Source organism: Ochlerotatus camptorhynchus, unplaced genomic scaffold (genome assembly GCF_037179485.1).
Source record: "Ochlerotatus camptorhynchus isolate MF236.1 unplaced genomic scaffold, CSIRO-AGI_Acam_v1.1 ptg000144l, whole genome shotgun sequence".
NCBI lineage: Eukaryota > Metazoa > Arthropoda > Insecta > Diptera > Culicidae > Ochlerotatus > Ochlerotatus camptorhynchus.
The window spans coordinates 1,155,385-1,178,410 of NW_027040634.1; the positions used below are offsets into that span (position 1 = coordinate 1,155,385).

Consider the following 23,026-nt stretch of genomic DNA (forward strand, 5'->3'; position numbering starts at 1 on the left):
ATACTTGCTCTTCCTGAATGCAAATAAATTATGACCACCATCATGTTTCCCCTACGATGTTATAAGACGGAGTGGGTATCAAAAGTGATGCAAAAAAGGCCGAGTGGCAAATTTCCCTTTTTGAACGATGCATAGAAATATTTTAATGTTCTTTCCGCTCAAATGCTCTCTCGGCTTCTCGTACCCACTCGTGCCACTTGGTGAAAACACCCGTCAGGAAAGTATTACCCGACGATAATCGCGTTTATTTCTATAATAAAATTAAAATTCCTCGCACTATGGGTGCGCTTCACTGCAAAATATGCACTATTTATCTAATTGGAAATATTTTAATTTGCAATTCTGTGGTCCTACAATAAACATGAGAAGAAGTGTGAATGCTTTTGAATTGTTGTTTCTTTCACAAGCCATGAAAGAATATATTATGTTAACTGATGTCAACACTGATGGTGTCCGCTCCGAGCACAGACGCACCCAAACTGGATTAAATACCGTCATTTAAATTTAAATTAAGATGATTAATGCCGACGGATCTTGTGGCTGGTGGTGGGACAATTTTAAGTGCGCTATGATTTACGACCCAAATCATGGGAAGCATGTGTTTTTGATTTCAGATGGGAGCTTTCTTTGTAGAGCAAATCTTCGCTCCAAAACAAAAGTCATATTCATCGCAAGCAATTGTGTACTGAGCATATAAATTAATTGTCATCTAAGACAAAGCAAGGCTAGAGAGAGAGTTCACGATTTTTTTTCTACCTCAAAGGAATGATTCAGCATCATTTAGGGCAACGCAAGAGTCAAGAGTGCTTCGCATAAGTATTTTTGTTTTTGGAAGGCGAGACAGGAAAAAAAAAAACCTTTCGAAAATTGTTTCATTTACAAGAATGAGCTCGTTAGCGGTAAATTAATTTATTACTTTCGGTTGAGACGGCAAACATTAGTCTGCATTTTCCGTAAAAGGCGAGAAAATTTGGAAAATATGCTTTGAAGATTTGTTTTGACGTATGGGTTGTGTCATTCGGGATTGTTTCGTTGGGAGATTATGCATATATATTATGATTCTGACAGGAACAAAGCTGGCGCTTGTCAAACCGGATTAAATGAAAAAGATGTTACAGACAAGGTTAAGCCTCATCTGCTTCAACAGCCCGGGTTTTCAGAGGTGCAAATCGCATCATTCAGAATTCTTGCTAATCTGAAAACTTAACTCAGATAGCTACTCAATGTAGCAAAAACCGGGGTGGTTTCGGGCCTAAAGCGAACCAGTTTCCTGGCAAACGTAAACCAGCCAGTTCATGTGTTTTGACCAGGGCGTCACAATATCAGCTTCAATCGACAAAATCGATGCGACGAAGAGACAGCTAGCTTTCTTTTTCTGTTGAAGTCGAACAGCTTAGCAGCATTCTAGAACCTCAGTCGGCGTCTTCAAACAAATGTTCAATTGCTTGTCTCTCTTTAACCCTTCGCTTTATTGGTATATCTTTTAAGCTACGGTGAAGCGGACGAGTGGAAGTGCGCTTGACTTTGATAGTTTTATTCATGAAACACATCAACAGAGGTTTCATGACGTTAAATGATAATATATATTTAAAGCATTTCTCACGTGAAAACACTTGAAGATTACACGTAATATGCTTAATTTATCTTCCATCCACATATTTATCTAAAAAAAAGTAACGAAAACGTGTCATAACCAAGGGGTAAGTCACTCAGCACATTGTGCCGATATTAGATTCGGCACAGCTTGGGCACATCCATCGGCACACCTTCGGCTCATTCTCATAGGCATTGGATTGTTTTAAATAAAATGGGAGCACTACTGGACAACTGTCATTGAAGTTGTTCACAACATTACGTGCTGTTTGACTGTATATTCAGGAACATCCTCTAATTGAACATACCAGAAGAACCCAGATCAGCAGTACACTTATATATCTAAAAAGAAAGAGGCAGTTAATCAAACCCCATTAGTACCCTTAATTCAAATAATGCTGCAACTCATACATCACATAAATTTTTCATCATCCTCTATAGTCGGTCTCCAACAATTTTCCCCACTGGTTTCAACTCTTTCCGGTTGCTTTCATATCACGAAAGGCTAAGTTTCTGGTCCGCATTTGAGGGTATTATGAAACCCTAAAACACAGGACTTTTATCACCCTATGAACACAACACACCAAAATTTCACATACGCCACTTCCCACGTCATCCTCAATCCGTTTTATCCTTGGGGTTTCAAACCAAAACATTCAAGGTGTCAGAAATACCGGGTTGCCGGGATGGGTATTTTACAAACAACCGGCACAATCGGCACACCTGCGGCACACTGACAAAAAAGATAACCCAAGATTGATGTGAAGAGTGACCTACCCCTTGGTCATAACGCATATTAAACTAATTGAAAGAGCGCTGATAGAGGGATTGAATGCCATAGTGAGGTTTCGTTCCAAATCCACAACCAGCCGTTCGTTCTAAGCATGCTTATTTTTCATTTTCTTGTCGTGCTGATAGTCTAGCTAGGCGTTATATAAATGCGTTGAAACCGCTGTATGAAAGAAACAAAACTCGAGTTCATTTTAGAGCTTTGAAAATGTAGAGCTTGGTTTTGACAGTTAGCCGTGCCGCCTAGAAACAAGTGAATTTGCACGGTCGATTTCACGAAAGAAGAACAACACATTAAAGACAAAGAGTTAGCCTGTTGTTTTATATAATATTAGCACACTACAAACACTATAAGCCAGGCCTGCCAAACGTACGGCCCGCAACGAGCTTAGCAAAAGTTTTCGCATCCGGTCCGCGGGTTGTTCTACTCTCGTTCATCTTTGTCAGACGAAAACTTGGAATCATGTTTGAGGATTTCGGTAACTTATTCTGAGATCAATATGCAACGAGTTTTGACGAGCAGCCAACAAAATTCAAGTTACTCATTGAATCACTAAGCAGCCGTCATGTTCCGGGCCCAAATAATTTGTTTTGCTGTCTGAGCCGGTGTCACGTATTTGTCATGTTGCCTACGAGATAATGTCAATGGCCTGGCTGATAAGCTGTGATTGTACAGAGAACCAATTGATCTTGGGACTAGTATTCATCGTAAATGTACAAATTCTGGGGATTTCATGTTTTGTCTTGTGCAATTCCAGCAATTAAGTCAAAGGCAAGGATAAAGTTGGCGTGATACTTGCTTTATTGAAAGGGATGAGTTTACCTGTCCTGCTTAAGTAAGGATTCGTCTTAGTAAATGATTTGATAAATCATGTTCTGAGATTTTTTATTTCGAATCATTTAGCAAAAATGGTCGCCACCAGGCCACCGAGCCCCTTACATCACAATTAGTGTTTACATTTACTGGGCATTTCTGGTTACTTGGGAATCGGGAAACAGCTGACGGCTCTTGCCGGGAATTCCCATGATTCGGGGAATATTTTATCCAGTGTACAAATATAATTTTCGATAGTTATTTATTGCTCTCTTGTGAACGTTTGGTCTTCTGTGATAATAGTGTAATCTGTCGATCATAATTTCACTGCAATATTTGCACCAACTCAGTCTCGAAAATTCTCCATTTCACCCAGAAGTCCCTTATGACTTCTCACGAAACATAAATAGGATAAGTGCAATGGCAGTGCATGTTGAGTTTTTAATTAGGGTCCGTTTCAGTTGAAAAACAATCTTATAAACTTTTAATCATTGTTATTCATCTCCGTTTGTTATTTGGTGGGATAACCTCGATCGCGCGTGATATATTGTTCGGTTGTTGTGGTTAGGTACGTGTGACGAGTTTAGCTTTTGCTCTTATTGAAACATCATTCGAAATTCAAGAAAGCGTGGAAAGTAGAGGGACCGACACATCCTCATCTCCATCTGATTTATCCACCAATTTTGAGTACGTATGTCCATCAATGAAACAATTCCAGAAAATCTTATTTTTATCCCATTTCCTTTTCTATTCCTATGGATACCTGCTAATGCTTTGCAAGATATCCTGACCATCCAGGTTTATGCTCCTGTTTATTTCGATCTATTATTTTCATCCCGGTCGCATGCCATCACAGCGCTGCCAAAATATGTTTTGAAATAAGACGCATCCCCTAGAAGTTATTCTGATGGTGCAAAGAACTCATTTTTAGATCAAATGAAAGTAAATCAGGTCCAAGTTAAATTTGTTGTGGTTGAATCCACTCCAGTAGACTTATTAGACGTATATGATAAATATTAAAATAAATATACAGAAAAAACCAACGAAAAATATGAAGGCTTTGTAAGCTCTGTTCCCATCTTTCGTAAAGACCTAATCGAAATAATGAACATCGAATTAAAGTAGAATGTAGTGATGGCATAAGTACTTTTTCGTAACTTCGTGTTTCCGGGTTTGAAAGATTATTGGTCGTAGAGGCTTATTCTGGTGTAAGGGGCACCGCCGTCGGGTTTGAACGGTTATAGCATCAAGTCAATCATAAGTGGTGTTGTGATTTGAGGAGCTCGGCTGTTTTTGCTTACTGAGCAGATGGGATTATACTAAAGAGTTTTATAGTCTCATTGCTTCTTCATGGCGTGTATTGTGAAAATAGTCGTCGTTTTCGTCAATTCCGGGTTTGAATGGCTACAACAAATTGGTCATAAGTGGTTTGATATCCCAAGTAACATTGCAGGTTTTATCGCGGTTTTATAGCATTCTACAAGTCTAAATCAAGGTATACAGAGCCCTCATAAAACCAAAATTGTTACTTGGGATGATATGAGGGGCTCGGTGGCCTTAGAACGACCGTTTTTACGTACTGAGCAGAACATCATCATCACCGTTTGTCAAAACGTACCTTGCTGCATACCCAACCTTTTTATCCAGCATCCGAGTTATTTATCGTAGAAGTGCAGAGGATTTCTCGGCTTCCAACAAAGCGAGTATCACGTCAACACATTCCTACCCATTCCTTTCTTGACTTGCATTCGGACGCTGGTATTGCCTGTTATAAAGTTTGAGATCACCAGTTTTTATACATTGAGGGAGTTACCTAGACCCAAGCATCATCTGTTGGCTCTCTGTTTCATTTAAGGTGATTTGACAATAACGAAATAGCAACCGCGGTTGGTCAATCAAATTCAGGCTCATGCTCAACTCAGTCGACACAGTTTTGTCCGTTGGTATGATTCGCTTTAATCCAATCGAAGAAAAGCTCATCTAAAATGTGAATTTCATCTATTGGAAAAGAAGTCTAAGTTGTTTAAGAATTACGATAAATGGTTCCACAGTTAGCTGCTAAAGTCGCTACGTAAACAGCAGTTGATTCTACACATGTATGATGGAGCTAAAGGTAACAAACTTATGTCCATTCTATTGTTCTATGTTTTTTTTGTGAATTAAAAATTGAATATGGAAATGAAGGTTTAATGGATCTGATGACAAGGGGCTCAGTTAGTAAACTAGGGTTCAATTCTTCTTTCAGACCTGATTTTTTTCGACATGAACTTGTTATTCCCACACAATTGTGGCGCAAAGTTCAAGTTTGAACGTAATAGCCATGCAGGAGAAGAGATGGTTGTACAGTTTTCAGTTTTGTAAAAACCACGTACCCCATACCAAGTTGAAAGATTTTTCTGCAACCATCACTTAAAATGAATCTTGTATGGACTCATGGTTTAGTGTGCACAAAGTTTGATTATTGAGCAGAAGGTTGTGGATACAATCCGAAGCCCATCAACTTAAAAAAATGTATTTTCGCTCAGTTAGCTAAATAGCCAAAATGGTTTACCCTCCCTACTAAAAATTTCCACCCTTTCCGTGACAGTTTCGAATAGTCGTAGAGTTCTCTGAATCTCTCTTATGTTAAGTGTCCAACTAACATTCCTTCCTATCCCAACCAGTTGCATGGACAGTTTTAGATTTTTGGAAATTTATTCACTTCTATCTTATTAGCAGTTATTAATCTTAAATTGCTGCATATGTATAAAGTAACGGATAACGTCTATATCACTTGTACCACCTTCGAATCCGTGTACCTTGCTTAATGCGAATGCGAACCATCGCTTAGAATGAATCTTGTCTGATCTTGAATCACTCATTTTTTTCCAATTGAATGCAAATCCCAAACAAAAAGCGGCCATAAAAAAAGATCATCAAAAACAATTACCCTGGCCGTTCAAACAGTCAATTCACTAACCAACCTCGACAACGTAATTCTCTTGTGTCTCTAATTTTCCACCAAGCTAATTTGTAGCTCAATAAATCATTTCCCGCGGTGGCTGTGTCGACATCATAAATAATAATACGATTTTATAAACCTTTATCTCCCGGGATCATCACCATCATCATCATCATTGCCGCCGTCACACGGGTAGTCGTTGTCGTTTTGATCCTGCCCTTTGCTCTTCTTCCCACAATCGTTTGGGCTGTCGCGCTGACACCCAAACCAAACCGGAGACAATCCCAATCAATAAATAAATAATTTACTACTGCAGCACCCGGCGGGAAGAGTTCTGAGTTTGTTGGACTCTTTCTCCAAAGGAAGGGCTCTACGAAGATCAGAGGAGGCAGAAAAACTGAGTAATCGCTGAACCGATCAATTTATGAAGTTGTGTAGGTAGCAGCAGCATTGCTTTGCAGTAGCCCTTTTGATGGTTCTCTAACCTTTGTTTTGTTTCAGAGCTGTTTTTGGTACCATTTCCCTCGCTAATACATATTTATGCTGTGGGTTCTTGCGATGGAAGCGCAACCCCGAGTAGCACCTTGGCGTGTATTAATAGAATTTCCGAAAGTAAAACGATAAAGATGTCACATAAACCGAGGAATGTATACGTGCATGCAATTGTTCGGGGCTATAGTTTATAGCTTTTAAAAAGTTCGAATTTCGGTTTTTGACTATTTGAATTTATATTGGGACTCACGTTAGTTAAAATTGAAATTTTCATCAAACTTTTTCTTCCGGTGTCAATTTGGATGAGTTAAACATTTGCTTCCTCATCTCTTAATTTGCTCCCCTCCTATGTGTCTGACGCTGAGATCTTCCCGGAGAATCAGCAGGGGCGATATTTTATGCCTTTTTGTGATTTATTTTTATGACTTTCGGGTTAAGAAGGCATAAACAGCTAATTACCATGGTTAAGCATCATGATCACCTCGCTCCCCACGCTTGCACCGCGGGCCCTGTGGGATCATGGATGGTTTTGAGTGCAGCTCCCGGAACGAATAAACGAGTGAGGATAGCTACGCACTCGTGCCAAAACATCATCATCAACGCTTCTTCCTCCTGATTCCGTTTTACCATCTCACCACGCAGCGGAAAAATGTGTCAGTTTTACGATGTAATTTTACAATCCCCCAATGACCACAAATACTGTTAAAAATGCGTACGTACCTTTATTATTTTTATCGCTAAAATTTAACGCCCTAGAAAAGTGCTCGTCCACCACGCTGGCCGCATCACCGGAATAATGGGTAAATACTACACACGTGGCGGACACGTACTGCGCTCGGCCACCGCCGCCGGAGGTTTCGCCACTACTACTGCTACCACCTACGCCTCCTCCTCCTCCTCCGCCACCACCGCCTCCACTGGCACCGGCACCTCCACCGCTGCCATCCTGCTGGTGTAGATTGTTTGGCGACTCGGGACCGGACGAACAGGAGCTGTCGTTGTGGGCACCCGGGATGGTACCTGTAGTGGATGGAGTGACATATAGAGAGTTATTGAATTTAGTTATGACGGAGTTATTTTGGATTTGAAATGGTTGACATTGTTCGACTTTAAAAAAAAATGAGATCTAAGATCAGTTTTCTGAAGGTGAATACATTTTTAAGATTCTGAAACATGAACATAAATTCTTCAATATCAAATGAAGACAGACATCTTCAAAATGCTGGACTATTTTATAAAATCGAATGTACACTGACCCCAAAATTATGGATCACTTCCATTTGATTAACACGCTAGACTGACTGATCCATAATTGTTTTTAGCCGATCCATAATTGTGGGGTCAGTGTATGAGATTTTAAACTAGACAAAACTTTTTTTATTATAGTCACTTTAACACTCTTGGGCAGTGGTGGCACGAGTCCTGGAGTTTAACATTTTTTCCTTAACATTTGATACTTTTTGCGATAACCATTTTGACGACACACAAAAACAAACTGGCAAGCGGCAAAAATGTCATGACATTTCTAATCTGTTTTCTGCCAGCGACAGAACATTTTCGCACAAAGAAGCAGACAAGATCGGCGGCACGCGCGACATAAATTTATGTCGTGTAGAATTTTGCTGATTTCTGGCTAATTACTGCATTTATTTGATGTTTATTGTATGGAATTAAAAGATAAGAATGAAGACTGACCACTCATGAGCATTGATGTTAAAATTATGCGTAAATAAGGGAGTTGGTAATTTACTGTCACACGCAAGCATGCAGCTAAAATTTCATTACAATAAACTGTTTGGAAAAATCAGGCTGCGAGATTTTATTTATTCTCTATCTCCGCTGTTCGCTTGGAATGTAGTTATAAATGGCCGCCCGTGTGCTGGCTGTTTTGTTTCGCTCTGGACGATGGTTTTTCAAAAAATGTACTGTTGCCACCTCTGCTCTTGGGTCATTCGTGACTTGTCCGGGGGTGAGATTTGAACTCGTGACTTTGGCGTGAGAGGTATGGATGTTAACCACTACGCCGGGGCCGCCCCCAAAATTTTTGAAACTGAGCATTATTAATTTATAAGATATTAGATTTAAATCGATTTTTTTTATAGTCCGAACTTGTAATCATTTTAAAATAAAAGACTTTCCGAGACGATTTATCCAAGTACATAGAAAACATGTGATAGTTTTTTTTATTGCCAAAATTTCAGCAGCTGAACTCTCGGTAATCTTTTTGTGGTAAAGCAAACAAGAGCCGAACGATATTTAAACAAGAACCGAACGAAATTTTTACCGCAAACATTTTTGCAGCTCGGTACTTATGTTTATTTTTTGATCTATTTTGAAAACGCCATTTAAAAAAATGAGGCGCGATTTAAAAAGGCCGCACAAATTTCAATAATTGCCCATAGCGAGCAATTATCGAAAGTTCCATGGAAATAGAATTTGGACATGTGCAAAATTGTTGCTAGAATTATCTTTTAAAGGATCGAACACAATGTAGTTGCATCTTTTTGCAACTCTGTGAGATTTTTAATTATTCGTGGCTTAACGTCAATCGGTCTTCAACAGACATGGGGTTTAAAACTGTTTCATCTGTTATATAAATAAAATAATTTTTCACTCAGTACATTTTGATTGTAATAAAATTGAAGAAATTGTTTTCAGTTCATAATGAAACTTATGTGAAAAATAAAAAAAAAGTATTTCAAAGATTTTCATGATATGTATGTTGTTCATAGACAACTATATGATCAGCATGAACAACTTTCTCGAAAACAATATTGTTATGCACTATTTCAGGCATAACATTTGATAACGGCACAAAAGCATTTGTAAACAAACATTCTAAGGCCCTTTACACGCGAACCAAAGTACGCCCACGCAAACCAACAACATCATCGGATAGGGACAACTATCACCTTTCCGAAAGTGGTATTGGTTTGCGTGAGCGTACTTTGGTTCGCGTGTAAAGGGCCCTAAAAAGTTTGTTTACAAATGCTTTTGTGCCGTTATCAAATGTTATGCCTGATTTCAAAGAGAATGGCATTTGTTAAACTTTTCCGATTATTTATATAACATATGTCATTTATACAAATAGCAGTTCTCATCATCACTAACATTTTTTTTTTTACATCTATGCCTAAAAATGTCAAAAAATTTCTCGTTTTGATTTTCGTCCGGCATCCCCATACATTCGCTGGAAAATATATGAGTTCAGATCTTATGGTCAAAAGAATCAACCAAGGCTTGCACGAAACACTTAACAACGAAACGGGATTGATGGAGTTTATTTACATCAATTTCGATCCAATTCCTTTGCGTGGGACATGTTTTAGCTTAGGACATTTTCCGAGTCGTGGTGAATCTAGTAAGTCATTTAATCGGGACTCCTTGTCGATTTGGAGAACTTATAACATCCAATATTATAGAAATTGTTCATAAGAGATGCGCATTGACTCCGTGTAACTATTTGGACGTGGCTACGGAAAATATTCCAATTGTGGTAGACCTGGTAGATCATTTAACCTGAACTCCAAGACGATTTGAAGAACGCTGAACATTTTTATTCCATGGAAATCAATCGTAAATGATTTGCTTTACTTCATAACCATGCTTAGACATATTTCACTGCTAAGAACATTGTCCCAGTCATAGTTGAACAAGTGGATTTCAGTGGATCTTATGTTCTGAACTCCCGGACGATGATACTTATATGCATCTTCTGGGACGTTTTTCGTTACTAAAGCCGTTGTCTCATGTAGTCGTGGTTGAAGTAGTTCATTTGATCGGAGCTCGAAGGCGATTTGGAGTGCTTAGAACATAGTAAAAGGATTTCTTTTTATGGCTTTCTCATTCTAGGGTAATTCAACCGGTCAGTTATGCATTGTCCGACGTTCCGGGCGTTTATTGTGGCCAAAGATAAATTTACATTACAATTTATAGAGACTACTACTAACATCAAACATTGATATAACATGAACATACACTGTCCGCCATTTGTCGTTAAATTGTTGCCTCAATAAGCGTGTTCAGCTTGGAGGATATAATGGTTTCTGTATTTTAAATGTTGTGTTAAGGTACTTTTTGGTGGTTATTTTTACTGGACTTACATTGAATTCAATTTTAATTAACATGGGACACTATACGTCACTACACTATACAACGGGTATTTTTAGGAAGCTGGTGGGATAAATCATACACAAAAGTTGATAAAGCTTATATATGTCGACTCGTTCGTGCATTGTTCAATTTGACTGTGTGTATTGTTTCGTGATCGTTATCTGCGTGAGAGATGTAAGCCGATTAATAATTACCGCCAAATAGTACCTTAACACAACATTTAAAATACACGAACCGTACAGGAAAGTCCTTCGAGCTAAACACGCTTATTGTGGCAACAAATACAATTTAACGACACGGAGACGAGCCAGCCAACGGCTAAAAGTCTCCTTAATAAATATATAAAAAAAAAAAAAAAAAAAAAAAATTAACGACAAACGGTAGACAGCAGTGTCTGTTTTAATCATTTACCATCACACGCGAGGAGTAGCGCTTCAACCCAGTGTAGGGGAAACGCTCCTATAGGATGCTGCACACTGACGTCACGAATGAACGCGATGAACCCGCATTCATCAGTTTGACATCCAGTTTATTTACCTTTGTTTGTTAGTCGATTCAAGTGGATTTGAGGTTTTAAATGAAAAGAATTAAAAGATATGATATCCGACTATGTTCGCTTGAAAAATATTCCTCGCCTCCTAAAATCTAAATTTTTTCTTTTCTATGTCCATGTAAATAAACCACTGCCAGATGTCAAAAAAGTGAGTTTAACCCGATGGTGCAGCTCCCTTTAGTTGCGGTACAGCTTTCCCCCGAAGAACGCGTTACCGACTGAATTCTACCACCGCTTTGTCTCGGTGGGTTTTCAACCAAGCGCTCTGATTTTTTGCGAGTGACTAGTTCTCCATTGACACTACTCACATGCAAAAAATCAGACCGACTGGTTGAAACCCCGCTGAGCAAAAGCGGTGGGTGCAACTCAGTGGATAACGTGTTTTTCGGGGGATAGCTGTACGTTAGAAGCGTTAGGTTCCTCTAGTTGTGCATGGAGATTCAATACACAACTATAGAATCCTAACGCTTCTAACCCGTCTCGAATGAACTAAATTCTCCTCTTGTAGGGGAACAGTTTAAAGAGACGTTAATAGACGTATCCTAACGCTTCTAACGTACCGCAACTATAGGAGCGTTTACCCTAGATGAATTGCGTTTTTTTTAATATCTTCGCTGTGAAGTACGAGCGAAACGAATAAATGAGTTCATTATGCAGCAACGAATGCACGTTTGCTGATATTCACCACTGCTTGATTATCCAACCCAAAATTGTCAAAATCAGAAGTGATCCTCAAAAGAAAAATAATCAAATTCATTTTGGTCAAAATGATTATTTTGAATATTGTCGACTCCAGAGCTTAAAACCTCGATATTATCATCAATTCAGCATGAAGCAATAATTTTCCATCAATCTGAGTATAAAAAGCAACACAACACGTTCTGTAGTGCTATATTTGTGTAATATGAAAATAATCATTTTGGGTTTGATCTTCAAGATCATCCCCACCAAGATGAAGATGAATATTGATATTGACAACAACACAGGCGATAATAGCCACGAATGAAGAAAAACAAATGTTGACTTTGATAGGTACTCAGAGGTTGCCTTGATCAAGAGAAAGTGTTTATGTCAAAATTCAAATTCATGCAGGTAGTTGGTCTATCTGCTAAGGTTGTCTTCATTTTCAGCTATTCACCTTAGTAGAAGGAATGATTTTTATCAGCACTGGTAGACAGTGTATGTTCATGTTATATCAAGGTTATGTAGTAGTATCTATAAATTGTAATATTTTTCTTGTTTTCCCATGAAAAAGGCCACAATAAACGGCCGAAATTTCGGGCAATGTATAACTGACCGTTTGGATTACCCTAGACGGAGAAAGCCATAAGAAGGAAATCTCCCTACATACCAATCGAACAACATATTAAAACATATTAAAAAGGATTATAAATTATGCGCATAGACTCAATGAAAATTATTGTACACATTATATCGTTACTGATGGCATCATGCAATCGATCTAGTAGTTCACATAATATAGGTAAAGGTCAAACAAACTTATCCTGAATAGTGAATTTATGTTTCTTGAACATGACTGCATCCGAATCATGGGCTACAGGACTATGATAACACCAAAATTGTTATTGATTCATTGTGTACATATTGAAGATATTTTAAATTCTGTGAAGATTTATTTTCTCGCGGCATTTTGAAGGCATTTAATGATTTGTGAAGATTTGTTTAGACATGTATAAATTGAAAAATACTTCAGAAGGCTTTTCGAACTAGTGAAGATTTTTAGCTATGGAAGGGAGGCAGCTTCCACACCTGCGTAAGATATCGCACCCATTCAACACACATGGGCGGGGATCAACGGCTGTACTTCCCTTCCGAAGGAAGACGTGACCAGAGATTTTTATGCCTCAGAAAAATCCCACCGACCTTGGTTGCGAATGAACGCAGACCCATTGGGACGAGAATGCAGTAACGTTTATGATTATGAATAATGCATATAAAGCCTTGAATCAATATCTACACTTCACTGATATTTTGGATAAGTTGGAGAGCTTTTGAATACTTCCTGATCAACCTGCTGTCTAGAAAGAATATTTGAGAAACGACATTTCTCGATAACTTTTTCAAAGGGATGTATCAGCTTTTGTAAACAATACATTTGATCGTCGATTTGGCGTAACTGGTAGCTCGCACACGCTTACTAACACCACTATCAGATAGGGGAAAATTTCCCCTATCTGATGGTAGTGTTAGCATGCGTGAGCGAGCTACCAGTTACGCCAAAACGACGATAAAATGCATTGTTTACAAAAGCTGATACGTCCCTTTGAAAAAGTTATCCGAGATTTGTATTTTCTAACAGTTGGAAATTTTCAGAAGTCTTGAATAATTATCCAGAGATCTTTACTAACATCTTTGTCTATCTTTTGAATATTTCATGCTTTCTAGGGAGGATGTGTGGAAGAATGTCCAGTAAAATATGCAACGTTATCTGAACTTCTACAAAACTCGCTTAAGTTTTACAAAATTTCCTCAATTTTTTCAAAGCTCCCTGACTTTATTCAAAATTAATTTTTGTTTTCTACGTAGGACATTTGAACATATTTGAACATCTGAAAAAACACCCATCATCAACAACTATTTTTGAACATCAGGAAAGTTCCTTCAAATAAGACGAACGAAGTTGTTCAGATGTTCATTAAGCTTTTTTGTAGTGAGATAGTTGCCAAACTGCTAAGAAGTTCTTTTTTGAAGCGATGCTCCCTGAAGTTCCTAGAAGTTTGCTAAACTATTTTTAGATAATTTACTAAATTCCCTGAACTTGTCCAGCAATCGCTGCACTTTTTTTTTCTTTGATTTTTTTCGTCGATCTTGTTTTCCGTGCTGAGCACCAATGCTATCGACGCCAGGGAGGTAGCTCCCACGCCTGGACCCTACCTATCGACTCATCAACTCATGAACCGGGGACCAACGGCTTTACTTCCCTTCCGAAGGTAGGCGTGATCAGAAATGTTATGCCTCAGAACATCCCGGCGGCGCCGACTGGGATTGAACCCAGGCCTGCTGGGGTGAGAGGTAATCACGAATACGACTACACCACCGGCGCTGCTAATCGCTGCTCTTATTGTTAATGCTACGAAACTTCTACGAAGTTTGCTGCATTCTACGATTCTCGTTGATTTTCCGCGAAATTTCTTGGACTTGTACGTAATTCCCTGAACTATTCCATTAGACTTCGATTGCTTTAAAAATTATATAAAGGTTTCTCAAAATTATACATTGTTCCCTTAACTTATATGAAGATCCCAAAACCTAAATGCAGTTTCCACACGTAGTTTTCTAAACTTTTCCAAAGTTCCCTCAGTTTCTACGAATTTTTATGAAGTTCTATGAAGTTCACAGAATTTAAACTAAGTTTCCTGAGTTTCTACGATATTCTGAAAAGTTCCTGAAGTTTTACGAAGTCCCCTGAAGTTAAAGAATAATCCCAGAACTCTTGGGCTGGAGGCTTATAGAGCTTGAAGACGTCTCGAATTAATATCGATACAACATAATTTCTCAAAATTGATTTTTCCTTGTTGTCCAATTTAAATAATAGCTGTTAACAAGTAACCTCGAACCTGTTTGCCAAAATACCGGTTTCATACTAATTCGTTAATCCATTTATTCTTCAATTTTGGATTTGGATGAAAATTCTTAGAAGCGTTTCTTTTGTCCAAAAGTGCCATTTTCCATCTTCAAATCGCAATTTTGAATCAAGCCTTATTTTTTAATATTATGCTCACCTTCAAAAAATTGTGACTCAAAATTGGTGTGTCCGATCGGTTTGGTGCGTTGGGCAATATTTAGATAATTCCTATTTTTGAAAATAATGATCATACCTATGAGTCGTCAAGGACATTTTCGTTGTAAAAAAATTTTTGGAACTGGAGAATCGCGAGATTCATTCGAAAAGAGCCAAATATTACCAATATTTTCAAAAAGTTAACATTCAAATCTCTACATCTCGAAAACGTTGTTCTTTCATTATATCAAGTCGATAGAAAAGTAGGATTATGTTTTGGATAATTTTTTTTCCATCATGGCCAATCATTTTTCCATCATGACCTATTATAATAGTGCAAAAGATGGAATTTTCTTGTCTTCTAAAACATAGAAAAAAATAAAAAAAATACAAATAAATCGTTTGTGAGAAAAATTATGTTTAAGCTTTTATTTTTATATTGAGCATTTCTAGCTCAAATCGTTAAAAAAAATGTCAATTTTGTCTCGACCCCTTCTGATTTGAATGAAACATTTCTCACGTGTTTGCTGCTACTAATGGTTGCATTTTTCATTTAAATATGATTTTTTCCTCCAGAGTAACTTTTGAAAAGGGCGTATAAAAAAATGGATTATTTTTTTTTTCAAAAAATCATAACTTGAAAACTATTGATCTTATCAAAACGGCATATGAGAAGAAGTTTTAGGTAGTTAAATTATCTTTGCGAAAAAAATACACTGAAAGAAAAAACTTCGTAAATTAGTATTTAAAAAACGTAAAACGATGATTATCTCAAAACACTCCCCCTTCGATCTTCATAATTTTTTTTTCCAAGAAAATTGATGGAATACTCTTAAATTTCGTGAAAAGTGTATGCTGGTAACTTTCTTAAAAAGAAATCTATAAATTTTTAAATTTTTGTTGATTTTTACAAATTGATGAAAATGCATATTTTTTTATAAAATAATAATTTATTTGGATTTTACGCATAATTTTCGATAACTTTGCATGTAAAAACTTTTTTCTTTAGTCCAGCCGTTCTCAAGTTAATGCGAATTAAAAAAATATAATTATAACAATTTTCAACATATTAGGCCATTTTCAAATGTTCGTCGAGATGTCCAGCAACGAGATTTTATTTCATGATTGTATATTAAAAAACAAACAATTCATTCTCAGATATGGTAGCTGTCAGACTTACCCGTTTCTATCTAGAGGCAGCGGAAGAGAAGCACGTTGATGTGGTCAAATGAAAGATTTGTTGAGATAAGACACAGTATATATTTATTATTTTATTTTACAACTCATATTATTTGAATACATTGAATAATTTGGGTGTATCGTTTGAATTAGAGAATATTTTAACTGCAATTTGGTTGTTTGAAACTGGAATATAGCAATGATATTTTCGAGTTCCAGGAATTGGTTTCACTTTCTTAAAAATTGGATCAAATTCCGTGTCAGCATTTTTTTATTCTTCCGTAGAAACATAACAAAATGACATTTTTGTTTGAAGATCTTCTTTACGACTATTTGCCCAGTCGTACAGTTGTTTAGGGTTCGTTATAGGGTGCTCGTGTTGCTTAGCTAAACTTGCTCTGGTTGCCATTCTCTTAAGGGTACCGCCAATCGCATCACAAGGACCTTTGCCGTGTGAAGTTGCAAAAAAATGCCATTCAATTTCTACATTATGCTTATCTTTAAATCCACAAAGGCTAGCAAAATTTGTTATGTTTTTGTATTGTGATGCTGCTCCATCTGACATAAAAATACACTTTTGGACTGTTATTTGCGACTTTAAAAATTCTAATAATTTTGAGATAAACAACTAAACTGCTACTGTGTCATGCTTTGAAATTGATTTAGGTAGAGGTTTACAACACTTGAATTGTTATCCATCGTAAAAAACTACTTGCTTTTTAACTTGAAACGCTAAGAGAGATGAACTGAATGGAACAGGTGAAGAACGTCCCAATATATATATATATATATGTAGTAGAATAATTACAATGTTGACATTATACCTATCTTCATTAGGTACAATTGATTATAGCAAACTTTTTTAAGTGTGAGTGTAAGAAGCCTCCACGGGGTGCCTTTTTATGTAGTTGTGATATCGCGGGATGAGGCACAATATGGTATACGTCAGAGAAGTACCTAGAGAATTTATCTCAATTACAGGTTTAATAACATATTTATTACCTGTTTATGTTTTAAGCCTCTGTTATGACATACACAATTCTATCCAGGTTTACAACTAATAGAGGACAGAAAAAAGGCACATGAGTGGGTTTGTTGATTATTTGGGTATATTTGAGAGTATTTACTTATAAACTTGTTTCTTTTCCGCTGCGTCTAAATAGAAACGGGTAAGTCTGACAGCTACCATATTTGAGAATGAATTGTCTGTTTTTTAATATATATTCATGGAAAAACATCTCGTTGCTCGACATCACGACTAACATTTGAAAATGGCCCAAAATGTAGAAAATTATTATAATTATTTTTTTTAAAATTGCATTAACTTGAGAACGGCTGGACTTAGGAAAAAAGTTTTATTTGCAATGTTTTTGAAAATTATGCGTAAAATCCAAATAAATTACTATTTCACTAAAAAATATGCAATTTCACCAACTTGTAAAAACCAACAAAAATTAAAAAAAAAAATTAAGAAAGTTACCAGCATACACTCTTCATCAAATATTAAGGCATTTTTTCAGTTTTCTTGAAAAAAATAAATTATAAATATCGAAGGGGGGGTGTTTTGAGATAATCATCGTTTTACGTTTTTTAAAAACTAATTTACTAAGTTTTTCTTTCAGTGTATTTTTTTCCGCAAAGATAATTTAACTACCTAAAACTTCTTCTCATATGCCATTTTGATCAGATCAATAGTTTTCAAGTTATGATTTTTTGAAAAAAAAAAGAATAATCCATTTCTTTATACGCCCTTTTCAAAAGTTACTCTGGAGGAAAAAATCATATTTAAATGAAAAATGCAACCATTAGTAGCAGCGAACACGTGAGAAATGTTTCATTCAAATCGGAAACACTCATGACCAACCGGTTTGCGTTTTGGGCTGGAAATGCTCTATTGTCCATTTTTTTAGAGTAAAAATTTTATTCATATAGTCCCAGCCATTAGCTACAACATTGCTAAAGACACCAAACCGTTCGGACAAACCATTTTCAAGTAACAGTTTTTCTATGATAAGCTTAATGTTTCTATATGCCCTTTTCAAAAATAAGGCTTGCTTCAAAATTGCGATTTGATGATGGAAAATGACATTTTCATCCAAATCGAAAAATACAAGGATAAATGGATTAGCTATGTGGGTAATTGTTGCTTTTGTTCATCTATCATTTTAGGAGTTTCCGCTTTTACCTATAACTATGAAGTTTTGTATCAAAAACAGATCTCCCATTGTACATCGAACTTAAGTACTAAAACCAGGATCTTGTTGCATAACTCTATATCATAATCATTCCTTATATCATGTTTGAATAAGAATTTATCTTTCAAAAAGTAACAGAAAAGAATACACCTCTTCGAACTATATCAGACTTGTCTCTTGAAAACCTTATAATTATTATGGTTAGAGCCAATTGGCTCCCATCCCAAGTAACTGACAAGGTTGCTAATCGAATTTTATGAAACATCAAGTTAATGTAAGGCATCTGAACTTTATATTATTCATATATTTGGTTATGCTTTCCCCCCTTAGTGGGGGGGGGGACACCCCTCACCATCCCTCTCCAAAGGGGGAGTTTGGTAAAGAGAGATGAAAAAACCGATGTGTACCTTCCTTAAAAGTTGTTCTAGCTCGCTATTCTAATATCTATATGCAATCTTCACACTGCCGTACTGTAACGGAACTATTAACTCTATGCTTTCATCTACTCCATCTATCGTATAAAAATTACCACTTCAGTCTGTTATTTGAAATTAGCATCTTCAACTATGTAAATCGTTGACTTCACGTAGAAGTAATACTAAAACATATAGTCAAAGTAGTTTATATAACCTTTGTATGACTAGTTTTAGTTGTATAGCAATGGTTGTATAGCAATAGTTGTAAAGGGTGTCCACGATGAAATTGCCACACTATGAAATTGCTCTAACTTTTTAACCGTTGGGTAGAATTTGATGAAAATTTGGGTGGATTTAGTTCATAGTGCATTATTTACATCCTGCAAGTTTTAAAGTCCTGTGATCAAAACTCGCGGAAATGGAGTCGAAAGAACAGCTCGAGCGTGATAAAATCTTGCGCATTCATCACGAGAACAAGGATCTCTCGCATCGTTCCATCGCTAAAATGTTGGGAATCGCGAATTCCACGGTGTCGCGAGTGATTAAGCGGTTCGAGGAACGGTTGACCACCGATCGGAAGCCCAGAAGTGAAGGAAAAAGTATTCCGTACAACACCAAAAATCACAACCGCGTAGTTGGGGCCTTCAACCTCCGAACGCCTCCGTTAGGGTGTGGCTAAGAAGCTGCACCTAAGCCGAAGTTTTGTCCAGAAGGCCAAAACTAAGGCTGGGCTTCGAACGTTCAAGGTACAAAAGGCCCCTAATCGCGACGAGAAGCAGAACAAGTCCGCCAAAACCCGTGCCAGGAAGTTGTACCTCAACATGCTGACGAAAGTTGAATGCTGCATCATGGACGACGAAACATATGTGAAGGCCGACTTCAAACAGATCCCCGGCAACCTGTTTTTCACGGCCAAGGATAAGTTCAGCGTTCCGGAGCATGTCCGCACTCAGAAGATGTCCAAATTTGCGAAGTAATTCCTGGTTTGGCAAGCCATCTGCACGTGCGGGAAGCGGAGTGCACCTTTCGTGACCCAGGACACGATGAACGGACAGGTGTACATAAAAGAATGCCTTCAGAAGCGGCTGCTTCCTCTCCTGAAGGCCCACAACGTCCCAACAATCTTCTGGCTGGATTTGGCCTCATGCCACTACTCCAAGGACGTGCTGAAGTGGTATGCGGACAATAAGGTCAATTTCGTGCCGAAAATGTTCAACCCTCCCAACACTCCGGAGCTCCGCCCCATCGAGAAGTACTGGGCGATTATGAAGCAGCACCTTCTTAAACGACCTAAGGTAGTGAAGACAGTCGAGGAACTGAAGAAAGTATGGGTTTACATGCAAAAAACGGTTGATTCACAGGTTGTGCAGAATCTTATGGCCGGGGTTAAGGCCAAGGTGCGGGCATTTGCGTATGGACTGTAAATAAAATACGAGTAAAATGGTAAAATGAAGTTTAATAGTTATTTCTCAATCCCTGAAAATTTGATGGCAATCGGATGAAAACTCGAATTTTGCGAATCAATTTTGTGTGTGGCAATTTCATCGTGGACACCCTTTATGACTAGTTTTGGTTGTATAATCAACATGATTCTATGAATTTGTGTTACTTGTGACTGCAAAACATTAATTTTAATATAACATCAATCGTGTCGAAAATATGGTGTAATATTATTTGCCAAATGGACAATCATTAAAACAGTGCATGAACTGACATTGCACTGGTTTTACAGCATTTGTTTATTTGTGTGGCCATAAAAATTACATGAGATTTTCGACATGATTGAAGTGCATCCTCTTGGATGTAATATTAAAATTTATTTTATGCTGAAGACTCAATCATTTCGGATGCATAGCTTCTAAAGAAATATGGCATTTTTCTGATCATAAGCAGCATTTTCCATTTATGATCAATTTTATCCAGTATCGGTTTTCTACCGGTTTTAACGGTATTAAATGTTCGATTCCGAAAAACCAGTTTTCAAATAACAAATTCGGTAATTAAAACCGTACATTTGATCATAGATTTACCCAATTTCGGAATTTTTGGCGCGTCTAAATCTGTCCTGAATTGGTATCAAACTGAACTGCGGACCTAAATCCGTGCACCTAAAAATGATTCGTAATTCCTACACCTCATACAGAAGAATTACTTTTTTAGGGAGCTATATAGATTTTTAATATTTTTTTGAGCTGTATGGATTTCGGTACCGTACGTTATACTGTTCAAATATTTTGCGAGAATTCTAAACATTCTTCAATCGTTGCCATGTTTTGCTCAGGTTCGTATTTTTGGAATACCGCGATCATTTTTCCTTAAATGTTTACTTCCAGGTATTTCCTTGCATTTGTTACTCTTCATGGGGTCAATAAATGATAATTTAATTAAGCAATATCATTTGAATTAACAAACATTAAACTTTACGACCGGAGGAGACTACCGGAATTACCGCCGATAAATGCCGTGCGTGCAACATAAATTATGTTCGCTGTCATCTTTATCTGCGATTGGTCAAAAAATGAATGTTCATCCTGTCATCACCGTGTGTTTTTTTCAGCCAGCCACGTACAGGTAGGCCAACCGGAATGAACAATTCTACAGATGTTTTATCGACCCTCGTATTCCGGAGATAAGAAGGATGGGGGTTAATATTTTAAACATTTATGAGCTTCTGTGTTGCCCGTGTCGTGGCGAGCTTGTTCGTACAAATGTGACGATCGGGTGGTGAAAGGGTTTGCTTTTTTATTTACAAGAACCAAAAGGAATACAATTGAATTGAGAGGGAGAAAAATCCACCTGCGCTTCAGAACGGAGCGAATTGACAGTTTGAAATCGAAACAAAAAGCTTACGGTAATAAATAAATTGTCTCGGCAGTGGTATCAATCATCGACCAGCCGATCAATGCGGAATATGCAATAAATTTGGGGTGTCCTTACCTTCGGTATCACTTCGGGCCGTGCTGATGTCTTCCTCTTTGGCTAGGTGCCTCTGGAGTGCGCCCAGAGGTATCGTTGGTATCGTTGTGTTCGAGGTGGAGGAGGATAGTGCGGAGGTTTGCGCCGCGGCCGCCGCTGTTACGTTCGACGATATCGACGGCGGTAACAGGGGGCTGCAGGGTGAGTGAGATCCGGCCGACGTGCTGGATGATGCCGCCAGCGGGACACCCGACGATGGGTAGAGATCCTGGTTGAACTGAAATTGAAAACGATTAAAGGAATCAGTTATGAAACAGCATATTTGAAAGCCATAAAGCAGTTTAGGAATGCACAATTTTGCAAACACAGTTTTCTGTACTTTCCGTCCCATACAACTTAATTTTTTTGCGTTTCAGCTTCACTTATATGAAAGAAGGACAACCCCGCTACGAGAGCAAAAATTTTGTACTGCGCATTCTCCGTTATTGCATCAATCTTCTTCCTGCAACTCCGAAGACAACATAATGGGGTTCGTCCAATCAAATAAGCCACGCCATTCGGACAGTATTCTGCGATACATTGCTCAAAGAAGCTCATTATTTTCTGTTTCTTGCAAGTTTTTGCTCAATCGAATAGGATTCTTAACCCGAACAGAGCACTATACAATTTATTAAGATTTTCACACCTCGTATAAAACAGCTCCCCATGTAACACACATGTAGCCATCAGTTCAACCAAGCGAAGCATTCGCATGGGTTAAAATAAATGGTTAAAACGTATTAAAATAATTCAACTTATTTCTAAAGACTACTTCAAGCATCTTATGAATCGCATTCCACGACACATACTTGATCCCTTACCTCCACTCATGCCACTCATCGAGGGCAAAGCGTTGCTCTCTGTGACGATGTGCGATGACGGCGAAGGTGGTCGACTCGCAATGCGACGCTACGCGACGGGACATTGACTGATGCTTTGCTCTTGTTGTTGTTGTTATTTGTGGGGACGGTTATGTAGTATGCGTTTAGGGTGAATTGTACCCTATTCGGGTCAAATCACCCAACGCAATCAACAGCGCTGTATGGCAGTGGATATGGTGCCGACGGACGAAAACAACCCAGACAACTGCGAGCGACGGCCACGAACACGCTTCACATAGTTGCTCTCTTAGTTTTGTTCGGTTTTGCTGTCCCATCCTTTGCTACCTGTACCTGGTAAATATGATAAGTTTTGTACTGCTTTCTGAATCGATATCGCATCGCTTGGTGGGTAGAGCACCGTTT

General features: G+C 37.8%; 1 protein-coding gene across 1 annotated transcript in view; it reads right to left on the reverse strand.

The window, feature by feature from the left end:
* Positions 1 to 23,026, reverse strand: part of vg (vestigial) — a 132,332-nt gene that overhangs the window by 61,653 nt on the left and 47,653 nt on the right. Inside the window, exons 3-4 of the mRNA XM_065221563.1 lie at positions 21,765 to 22,020; positions 7,350 to 7,649 (exon numbers count right to left, since the gene is read on the reverse strand). Of these exons, the coding sequence (XP_065077635.1) occupies positions 7,350 to 7,649; positions 21,765 to 22,020 (556 nt within the window). The remainder of the gene's footprint in view (positions 1 to 7,349; positions 7,650 to 21,764; positions 22,021 to 23,026) is intronic.